The sequence below is a fragment of the Cyprinodon variegatus genome, unplaced genomic scaffold, assembly GCF_000732505.1.
Source record: "Cyprinodon variegatus isolate N-32 unplaced genomic scaffold, C_variegatus-1.0 Scaffold354, whole genome shotgun sequence".
NCBI lineage: Eukaryota > Metazoa > Chordata > Actinopteri > Cyprinodontiformes > Cyprinodontidae > Cyprinodon > Cyprinodon variegatus.
The window spans coordinates 392,463-404,156 of record NW_015150807.1 but is presented as its reverse complement, the minus strand read 5'-3'; the positions used below and the strand labels follow the sequence as shown (position 1 = coordinate 404,156).

General features: G+C 40.0%; 1 protein-coding gene across 5 annotated transcripts in view; it reads left to right on the top strand.

Annotated features, from left to right (window-relative positions):
* LOC107091852 (growth factor receptor-bound protein 10-like) overlaps positions 1–11,694 on the top strand; it is a 79,055-nt gene that overhangs the window by 50,527 nt on the left and 16,834 nt on the right. For 4 of the 5 annotated variants that reach the window (XM_015386020.1, XM_015386022.1, XM_015386024.1 and 1 more), the window contains 4 exons: positions 2,626–2,741; positions 7,996–8,070; positions 10,284–10,421; positions 10,577–10,687. In XM_015386020.1, the coding sequence (XP_015241506.1) occupies positions 2,626–2,741; positions 7,996–8,070; positions 10,284–10,421; positions 10,577–10,687 (440 nt within the window). The remainder of the gene's footprint in view (positions 1–2,625; positions 2,742–7,995; positions 8,071–10,283; positions 10,422–10,576; positions 10,688–11,694) is intronic. The other variant, XM_015386023.1, reaches the window with a different exon arrangement.

Here is an 11,694-nt window from a genome sequence, read left to right as displayed (position 1 = left end):
TTGATCTGTGTTTCTGGAAAAAAAAGTACACTGGAGAGATGGAATGTGAGTTGCAAAGAGTGAGGAAGGGGGGAGAAAGAAAGGGAAGGATGAAGGAGAAGGAGACCGAAGAGGAGGAGGGGGGGGACTGGGGGCTAAGAGGCCTGGACTTAAGCGTCATTCCAGAGCCGCAATGAGCCAATGACGGCTCTCCGTCGGACGAGCCCCTAGCGTTTCTGGCCAATCAATCTTCCTTTTAACCCTGCACAGGAAATTCCCCTGGTTGTAGCCAGCATGCTTGTGAGCGCGCACACCAACCGAGTCCAGACATTTCCACCCCCAAAGTGCAGCCAGAGAGCTGTTTTTAGCACCAACGGCGACCACGGTTTCACAAAAACAATGTGGGATATTTGTTTTCGTTAGACCGTCAGAGGAGAGGGTTATGCCCGTTCAAAACACTTTTTCAAATTTTTTTTATTATTAGCTCCAGGAAAATGTTGGAACTTTGAAACCTTCAGGTTTCAGGAGCAGTCGGACCAATGAAAGCACTGACTGGGCTCCTGGGGCAGAGAGCAGGTTAGGCCTGTGGGAGCTCTTAATGTCTGCTTGTGTATTTGCGGCTTGTACTTTGCTTATGGCGCTGCTGCTCTCTGCAATCAGCCTAAATACATGACATCATCCTTTCTGCAATCCACCCCCCTTCACCCTCACTTACTCCTCCTCCATCTCACACCACTTCTCCTCCACCTTCAGTGCCTGGCAGGCAGGGAGGAGGTGCAGCCCCTCCTCATTTTAAACATCAGATCCAGCCCCTCACTCGTCTCATAGTAACAGGCAATTTTTCTTGCTGTGTCATTGTATGCAAGAGTTGAACTGGGGATGTGATGATAAATATAGAAGCAAGCCCCTCTGGTGGTGGTCTGAATGGAGAAAGAAAAGACAGTTAATCCAAACACTGTTCATTTGTGCTGCAGGACTGGAGGGGATGAACCCGGTTAGCACTTCTGACTGGGTTCTACTGGGGATTTTACTCTGTGCTGGTTTGTTATCAAGATTTAATGGCGGCGTGTCACTGGAGGAATGACCCTCAATGTACAAAAGCTCCTTTAGGATTTTATCCCCTTTTTAAAAAGCATATTTATTAGTGATTTGTAAACTGTGTTAAAAGGCTAAATTTCTGAGGAATAGTTTGCCATAGACTGAAAGACAAAAAATTAAACAGAAATAATAGAAACATGGATAAGGAGCAATATTAAAGGAAGCTACCGATTAGCACTGAAATATGTCACTTTTTGTTACATAATCAGCAAATCATGAGTAATCTAGAGTTATTTGAGTTTACAGTTTGGTTAACTAAATTTATTGTAAATTAAAATATAATCTAAAAGGTTCTATATCATACAAAGTGAAGTATAGCTATAAATAAGATTTAATTTTGCCCTTCGCACTCAAGTGTGGGGACCGCCTGTTTCATGTTGCTGTGGCATCATGCCACTTCTGGCCATTAGCCTCTTCTTTTAGAAGAGGGAAGAGAGTCTGAGATCTCTGGCTGAAAAAACAGTTGCTGTCACTGTGCAGATTAGCTGCTAGAAGGACAACTTGGTCTAAACTTTGAACCGAAAGGACCCCCCTCAGCCTCATATAACAGCTCGCTCAACAGAAAAAGTGGCCGTGTTTTCTATGCAGACACAGCATGCTAGGAGTAGGTACTTCCTGGTGGGGTCAGGGCAGGGGTGGGCAATTCCAGTTCCTGGGTGCCAGTATCCTGCAATTTTTAGATCCATCCTAGGTCCAGCACATCTGAAAAAAATAACTAATTAGTATGCTGTCAGTTCCTCCAGAGTCCTCTCAATCCTCTAATTACTTAATTCAGGTGTATTGAACCAAAGGCACATGTGAAGGTTTCAGGATACTGGCCCTCAGGAACTGGAATTTCCCACCACTGGCCCCAGATTTCGCTGGGAGTTAGAGGGATGTTGGCTGCCATTCGGCTGCCATTTGACTGGAAAGGGCCATTTTTAATGGCTGCCACTGTCTATGCATGATTCTAACTATTTAAAATGATACCCTATGCAATAACCTGTTTCTCTACATTTGACACCCAGTGCAATAGCTAAGTTTAACTTTACGTAAGATTAAACTTTTAAGGAGATATTTTAAGCAGACAAAAGGTCTTTCTGCCCAGATGAAATAAAATTAAATTAATGTTTTTTTTTTCAGTGAGACATTTAATTATTAAACTGTGCATTTGACAATTTGATAGTATATTCAATATCTGAATCATGCTTTATAAAAAAAAATAAATAAATGTTACAATTAGTTATTTAATGGTACATTTCTTTATTTAAGGTTATATTTTGGCCCTCCATATGTTAGAGATTATGTCACAATGATTGTTAAACCATCTCATCGCACCTGCTTCGTGGTGTCTTGCCCAATCCCCCCCTGCATTAGAAACCCCCGCTCTGTGCATTTTGATGGAGCTTAAACAAAAACAGGATATGAACATGTTTCCAATGTACTGTACAGCTGTAGCCGACAAAAATGTTTCTCATTAGAGTTTCATTCATAAAGTTAGAGAGAAGAACGTTTTTCCTCCCTGATGTTTTCTGAGGCTAAGTCTGTCCGTCTTGTCTGTTCTTGCAGAGAGGTGTCTGGAGGATCATGAACTGGTGGTTCAGGTTCAAGCCTCCATGAGCAGCGACAGTAAATTCCTCTTCAGGAAGAACTATGCCAAATATGAATTCTTCAGGAACCCCCTGGTGAGTCTCTCCCATCCCTGATATGACCTCTCTGTGACTGCTTGCTCTTGGCACGCACCTCCTCTCTCCAACACACACTGCAGAGTTTTAGTTTTTTCTTGGTAGTTCTGGATTTATACACTTAAGGGCTACATTTCTTCTCTTCTACCAGTTTCTCTAGACTCGGTGAGTTTAAAGCTGCTCCTTGAGCTCGTGTCTCTTCACACGCTGCGAATCTCACGTTACATGCTGACGAATGGCGATAAATCAGTGCTCACATGCTGATGTTAGGTGTAACGTTTCACCATCTGTAGGTCAGTATGTCAGCAGGATACCAGTTGTTGACAAGCAGCGAATGTATAACTTCAGTTCATGGAGATTTATGCTTCTAATAGTCTGAGCTAGAGCTGGTTAGTTTTGCCTTGAATCAAAATGTGTTATTAGTTTGTTTTATTTATTTTTTTCATAACAAAATTGGATTGTGGTTCCTTTGTTTTCATGACCTTGAATGCTCTGTTGTCCAGAGTCCATTGTCGTCAAACCTTACAGTTTAATGGAAACGTCCTTACTTCTACTTGCATCCATGGATCTGCACATTAGCTAAAGCACCAAAATATGGGCAGAGAAAGCTCCAAACAAAAGCTCCACCGCTGGTCCTCCGTGTGGTGTGGTCCGGCCTGCCCCCGCGGTGCTCTCCAAAGAACAGCAGGATTTCTCATGCCCTTCAAGTTTAACATAGACGCCTCTCATATCAAAGGACCATTGGCGCCTCCAGAAATGTTTCATGGGGTGGCCAAATGGGGCCACTAAAAATCTTGGGGTGGCAAATTGAAACTAAAAGCCATAATTTCAGGGTTTTAATCTACTAATGTGGTAAACCTGCCTGTATAAATCATAACGACTTTAGTAAACACCTATTCATGTCTTGGTTTAGTGTGTGATTTTTTATTTTACGTCGCCGGCTGTGCATATTGGGATGAAATGATAAACTGATGCTACTACAATTTGCACTGGCCAGTGGGGGCATTGCACAGGGTGGCTGTGGGCCACCCCTGGCCACCCCCTGGTGGCGCCACTGTAAAGGACACGGGAGGTTGGCAGGCTGACTGTCTGTTGACGTTTGTTACAGCGCTGCGGCGCATGTGGCAACTAGATGTTAAACCTACAGGTCTAGCACCCCTAGTGGCCAAAACGTACACATTGTGCCTTTAAATGTAACATGCGATTTGGAGACTTTTTTATTTTGCTTTTATTGCACACCTAGTTTAAACCCTAGTGTATATTTCACGTTTTTACTCAAGCTGATGTCATTCACTTTTAAACGCTGCTTTGAAAAAGTTTGATTCATTTAATTTTTGTTTTTTCACTTAAATTTGCTATTAAGTTTTTCATTCAAATGTTAAAATAATTTAAAGGATTTCAGTGACACTAAAATGCATTTAGCTGCTCATCGCAATAAAACATAGTCAAACTCTATTTTTCAAGCTCTAAATTCTTCATTTGAAGAGATTCAGTTGATTTACTTTAATTCAACTTGAAAGCAGAAACACGTCAGTATAACATAGAAAAAGGAAAAGCAGTTTAGTCACAGTGAAATATCTCTGATCATCAAATTAAAATAAGATAATGAAGAAAAAGAAGAGCTTTTCAGTTAACCTCGCTAATTCAGACACAGTCTTTGGCTGGAGATGAGTCACTGAAGTTTTGGCCCCATCCTCTTTGCAGATTATTTTTAAACAGCCACCTAGGATGTACCTCAAGTATATTTACCTCCAGACTTTAACTAGTCTATGAACATTATTTTAGTTTCTGAGACACGCTGAGGAGAATTAGCTTTCGATTGTTGTTCTGCTGCAGAACCCAACTCCTCCAGATCAGAAAATGTCTTGTTGCTTTGAGCAAATCTTCACATATCGGTCGTTACGCCGCCAGTTATGCAGAAATAGGGTCTTTGGACACATTTAGTTCAGTATTTGCATATCTATAGCAGAAGTATGTCGTTATTTTGATAGTACAGTTACGCTTGTTTAGTTGTGCCTATAATTCAATTCAATACAGTTTGTTTATACAACTGATTCAAAGTTTTCTATCTAAGGAAAACCAGTTGATTGCATCGACTCATTGACTCAAAGGCAATCCCTCACACTAAGCATGCTTGTAGCCACAGTGGAGAGGAAAAACTCCCTTTTAACAGGAAGAAACCTCCAGCAGAACCAGGCTTAGTGTGAGCCTGGTTCTGCTGAGGCTGACGGGGGTTCAAGGAGACAGAAGCAGAAATAAAAAAAAGGCAACTCTTCTAGATTCAGTATTTCCTCTACCATTGTCAACTTGCGCCGAGTCACAAGAACTCGCATGTAGATGTGGAAAGAGTACTGAAATTTTGTTCTCAAGTAATTTTCACTGCTTAAATTGTATTCAGGGACAAGAAAAAGTGCCGGTGTTAAAAAAGTGCTTAAATAAAAGTGGAAAAGTGCTTGAAGAACTTTTTAACTTTTGGATGTTTTAATGGGACAATATTTGACTTTGTTTTGTTTGGCTGCCTTATTTACTGAATAAAGGCAGGAGGAATGGAGCAGCTGTTCTAAGTTAGAGTCTATAGTTTTATGATTTTTTTATGATATTTTTATTTGTGCTCAATAATGAATGCTTCACATTATGAATGTGTATACTCTGTTTTGGTTTTAAAAGTAGAAAAGTTGAGGGCATAAATTGTACTGAAGTATGAGTAAAAGTACAAACATTGCAAAAAAAAAAAAGCTCTTAAAAGTACAAGTACCAAAAAAAAAAAAATAATCTAATTAAAGTGACATGAGTATTTGTACTCTGCCACCTCTGCCTGCATGCAGGTGAACACATGCACCAGTAGATAGTGAGCAACGTTGAAGGCCGAGGTGAGGACTTCTTAAGGAGGTTTGGAAGAAATGGGAGTTGGTCAGTGAGAAAGGAGAAAAAGAGGAAGAAACTTGGCAAAGCAGAGAAGAAGAAAAAATGCTGATTCTTAAAGGTCTGGCTGAGGGTGGATTATTAAATGAAACTAAGAAATAAGGTTGATCAAAGTTGAATCATCATCTAAAAAATGGTAAATACATTTGCTTCAGTTATTTTTCTCTTAAAGATGTAGTGGAGTATGTTCTTTTTCCGGGTGGATCACCAAATAAGTGGTCCTCCTAAACGTCTTTCTAGTGATATGTTTACGTAAGGGAGTGAGTCTGACGTAGTGGAAAAATTGCATATCTTCTTTTTGGAGAGTAAGCTTGTATGAGTGATGCAAACAGCAACTTTTAAACAGAGCGTGCAGGAGGAGAAATGGGCTCCTGCATGCTCTCCCACGCATTTATAGGTGTTCCCTTTTGGGAGCGGGTACAGGGTTGTGCATGTGCATATTTTTTTAAAATGGAGAGGGTGGATCTTTTTAAAAATTTGCGAAAATCCTCCACAATTTTTTAAGAGTTTAATTATTACATTAAAGGGGTGATAAAATGATTCCATAGGGTATTTGTTGCTGGTCCTTTAGGTCTCTTAATAGGGTGTGTAACATTGGTTGGGCTGAAAATGGCATATTTGCTGTTTTATGAGCCCTAATGAAGGCCTGGTTAAATACCCTAGAATGAAATGGTTTTCTTCCTTTTATGGTATGCTCATGAATATTTAGATGAGCTGTGTGCTGATTGGTTGGTTTACAGCGAAGCTGCTGAGCAAAGACGCATCATAGCAACAAGCACTCCCTCACTGAAATATTGAATTTTTTGTATTGTTGGGGTGCCCGGTGTTCTTTTTTTTTTTGGGCATGTCCTACTTTTCATACCTAAAAAAAATGTCCGGGGGGAATTTCAAAATCTTCCATGATTTTGGTCGACTACAGTGCAGCAGAACCAATCTGTCAGCTCCAGGGCTGGTCGAGGACGGAGCAAACCAAGCTCAGGTGACAGTAGCCTGGACATGGGTGGCTCCATGCCCAGTAAGGCAGGCGGGGGGAAGAATACCTTCAACGGCTCAGGTTCGGTTGCTCCATCCCCGGACAAACCCTGGATCTCACCGCTCGGTTCCAATGCCCGGTCCGGTCCAGTCAGCTAATCTTAGCAGCCATAGAAATGCTAGCATTGCTCTCACCTTAGCGACAGAATCATACTCCCAGCTTGCAGTTGTGATGGCCTTACAGTCGGAACAGCCCTTCGTTTCAGTAAAATAAGTTTAGCAAATCCTGCTTTCAGCTGTCTAAGATTTTGAAAGCTGTCTTCTGTAAAATGCTTAGAGCAAATTAACAGCTGAGCATCGAACTTTGCAGGGATCTTCTGATTGACAAAAATAATCCATGCCTGTCGAGTCTTCGGATTCTTGGGAAGACTGTGAAAATGTTCCCCTTTCTCAGTGCAGCCTGGANGGAAAAAAAAACATAAGGAAACGCATACATTTCCATGTTTACAGATTATAGAATATAAAAATAACAAGAGCCAGTTTGTTATAGCTTCCAGGTAAATATACCTATAATAGACAGATTAGCTTAATTTGACTCAAGTTTGGGAATATTTCTTAACCACATTGTGAATTTTCTGTTCTGGTGAAAAAAAAACGTATTTCTCTGATGGCTCATTTTGGAGATGAAGCCAGCTGATTATTTCCTCTGAAGACAGGCAGTGCTTAGCCTTAAATCAGATAATTAATATATATGTAACACAAAACGAAGGATAATCTGGGCTTTTTTTCCTTTTTTTTTATATTTCAGAGTATTATTTTCAAGCTTTTCTTTTGAAGAAAGATAACACCTGCATACAAAGCTCTTAATTTCTCTGTGAAAGGCGCCAGTCGGCCGGTGCTAGCTGTCCTGCATGGCATCTTTTGTTGTTGTGGACTCAGCTGGGGGCTCTCTGCTGTTGCATGTTGACTGGGCATACAATGACATTACTGCTGGGTTGATTTAGGTGTGTGTCGGAGCCAGCAGGTGATCTCAGCCTTGTGGTAATGAGCACAGTAAAACACCAGAGTGCTAGCTGCAGCCTGTCAATCACGCCAACAGTGGCGGTGCTGGCTGAAGGGGATTACATCAGCGGATGAGATCATACTGCATCTACTGCAAGGCTGGAGTGCCCTCTTTCACTTCCCACCACTTAGTGTTCGAGTTCTCCTACTCAGCACACACACACACACACACACACAGATCCACTGTGTAAAGAGAGATGCTCTCCTCTCTTTGCTTTTTCACACTAAGTGGTTTCAGGTGACCGTCTCCCTCTCTGTCCCTTTCTCATGTTGGTTTGCGTCTTTCTTTCCCCTCCAGAACTTTTTTCCAGAGCATATGGTGGCTTTGTGTCATGAGTCCGATGGTTCAATCCCTCAAGCACAGCTCTTACAGGTGAGGAAGGGGCCAAGCCAAATGTTAACTCTTTGCACAAAGGTCATAAGGCTGCTCTGTAAATATAACCTACATTTTTCACATTCTTTCTGTACCAGATGGAGACGTTGTGTTTCAGAACTTTGTTTTTGCATGTTTTCAATCTCAGCCTTATAATGAATTTATGTTATTGGGGTTTAAAGTGTAAGAATTACACAAACTACAATATTTACTAGAGCTGCACCTATTGATTATTGTAATATCTGTTAATCTATTGATCATATTTTTGATAAACAAATCAATTAATCCAAAAAGATCTCATCACTTAATGAAAAAAAAATATATAAGAACATATTTGAAATATAGGGCCAAAAACATTAATAATAACTTGGGTATTATTTCAGCTATTGGCACTTTGAAGAGTATGTAGCAATAATTTAGTTACGGATGCGATTTGATTACCAAATTGGTTAACAGGTGTTTAAAAAATTAATCACAGTTATTCCGATTACGGTAATCTGTTCAGCCCAAATATTTTGTTATAAATGACCAGTTTGTGAACAGCATTGATATGAGAAGTGTGGCGTGCGTTTGTGGATCTCTTGAAAAATTGAGAATTTGGGTTCGGACTCTGAATAGGCCATTTTAACATTAACATCTTTGATCTGAGCTTTTGGACTGTAACTCTGAGTCGCTGTTCTGCAGGAAAGTTAAATTTTGCATCCAGTCTGCATTTAGTTCCGTCTAATTTGCCTTTTAACCTTACGTTTTTTTTAATATTCTTTTTAGGGTGATAAGCTTATAATATTTAAGCTAACTAGAAAGTGGACCTCTTACAGATTAGATCTAACAGTAGCTTTCTTGTTGAGCTCCATTAATCCAGAGTTGTGGTGTTGGAAGCTATAGTTGTCCTGTCCACAGATTATCTCATTTAGGCAAAAATGTATTTTAAATTTGAGAAAGTGGCGAACCCATCAGTGAGCTTAAAGGTAAAAGGTATTTTAATTCCCAAACCTGTGGTTTCACATAAATGGAGATAAATGTTATGATTATTAAATCAAAAATACAATAAATGGTTCTTTGTTTTTGTTTAAAATCTTCTCCCCCTAGAATTAAAATGTGTGTAAATGATGATACAAAAGGCAGCAAGAATTTATTAAAAAAATTAACAAAAACATGAAGAGATGGCGATTCGTAAAAACTAGGGATGCTCGATATTGCCTTTTTTTGCCAACATTCGATGTGCCGATGTTCCAAATGCTGAATTTTCGATTCCGATATAAGCCGATACCGTTATAAACTAATTTCACATCATGCCAGTCACAAAATTGAAGCATAACCTACATTTACTGTGATGCCCCACTACACACTGCATATTCCACAAATAATTACTGAAGTAGAGGACAAAAACAGTATTTCAACTTCAGGAAATGCAAAATTTGACATTTATTTTCAACACTTTCTTAAAAACATTTTGGAATATGCTTTTCCTGAGATTAACCTGACAATTAATATTCAAGCAAGAGATAAATCTCTTTTCTTCACAAATAGGAAAAAAGTGTACCTCACCATTACAGCTGTTTTGCACAGAATTGAATGTAAACACAAATGGAGTCCAGTGTGGGATCGCTGTTGAAGGACGAAGTCTTGGTTCCCCCACGCATGACAAGGACCTCACAGTCGTTGCAAATCGCAAACTTCAAGACATCATTTGAAATTTTAAAAAATTTTCACAATGCAGACATTTTTCATTACAGTTTAGCTTCGCTGCTGCTACACAGTTTGCCGTCTGGCGCGGTTTAATGACATCATCAGGGTGCGTCACGTGTTGGCAAGAGTGCTAGCTTCAACATATTTCGCAAAATCCAGGCATTATATCATCGGCTTTTAATTATCAGGGGGAAACCCGATAAGGATATGGACAGATACCACATAATTATATCGCCCGATAATCGGACATCTCAAGTAAAAACATCAAAATAGGGTCACCATATTCCAGTTTGATATATTAAAAAAAGAAAAACTCTTCATTCCTCATCATCACTTTATAAATGTTTATTTATATACATATATTTTATTATAAATTAATGAATTAAATATTTTGCCTTGAATATTCATCTTAAAATGTATTATTAGTTTGTTCCTTTGATGTCTGTCTGTATGTTTAATGTTAGAGGTAATCCATCCTTGCATGTTTCATGATTCTAACCTTGTTTAATATGATTTACTTCTAGAATTTTCTGAACTCCAGCAGCTGTCCAGAGATCCAGGGCTATCTTTATGTGAAGGAGCCAGGAAGGAAGTCCTGGAAGAAGCTCTACATGTTCCTGCGACGCTCAGGCCTTTATTACTCCACTAAAGGAACGTCAAAGGTCAGAAATCAAAGTTGATATCATTCCTAAGCTAAATCTTTACTTTTCTGTGAAATTTTACATTTTCCAAGTGATGATTATAAACCAAATCTTAACTGTTTTATTTTTATTTTTTTAAATGTAGATTTCACTCTTTTTTTCCCATTTTGTCACAGGAACCCAGACATCTGCAGGTCCTCTCAGATCTTGAGGACAGCAACATTTATACCATCATCACCGGGAGGAAACTTCACAACGCCCCGGCAGACTACCAGTTCTGCATCAAGGTAAAACATGCAAGCGACCGCTAAAGATGTATCCGGCCATTTCAAATGAGATGTACGTGAGATAATAGAGATTTGTGCTGCTTGGTGCGTTAAACCGTCCCATTGGAGGCGCCTGCTTCAATAAACCCCCTCAGTAACAAAAGGCTCCGCTCCTTCCTTGCTTACGGTATCATGCGTGTGTCTGTGTCAGAGGACATGAGGGTTAACGCCACCCAGCAGGGGGTTAAACACAGTCTCTTCTCCTTGCATTATCTGTGGTGGGTCACCTGCTGATCTGGGATAAGCCTAGTGGGATAAGCCTGGATGGTAGAGCGAGTCGCCCCTTTTAACCTCTTTAGCTTTTTGCCTCTAGATGGGGGGGGTGGGGGATTCAAAGAGCTGCACTAAAAGCTGAGATTTTTGCCCCTTTTCACCAGATGTCTCGGTTTTCTTCGGCCGTGGAGTAATGAAAGGGGTATGATCGGCCCTTTGAGACACGGCCACGTCACGAGCCAAAGCTTTAAAAGTGTGACGGCGCTGTGGTTAAAGGCAGGAAGCCCTGCTGAAGATGACCTTCAAATAAGTTTTAATTCCAGCAGCGTGATCTCAAACCAAATGTTTTGACTACAAAATCTAACCTGGTTCCTAAAGGGGTTGATTAAACTAGAAGAAACAAATGTTTGATGTCAAGAATAGGGCTATGTAAAAAAAAAAATAAAAAAAAAAAAATGCTTTTCTAATTCTGAATCAGTTTCTGAAAATCAGTATATATAATGCAAGATTGAATTAATTTTATTTATATAGCACCAATTAACAACACATCATCTTAAGGCACTTTACAGTTCACCAGATCATACAGTCAAATTGATTCAGTTTCTAAGGAAAAGAGTTGATTGCATCGACTCATTGACTCTAAGGCAATCCCTCACTGTAAGCATGGTTGTAGCGACAGTGGAGAGGAAAAACTCCCTTTTAACAGGAAGAAACCTCCAGCAGAACCAGGCTCAGTGTGAGCGGCCATCTGCAGA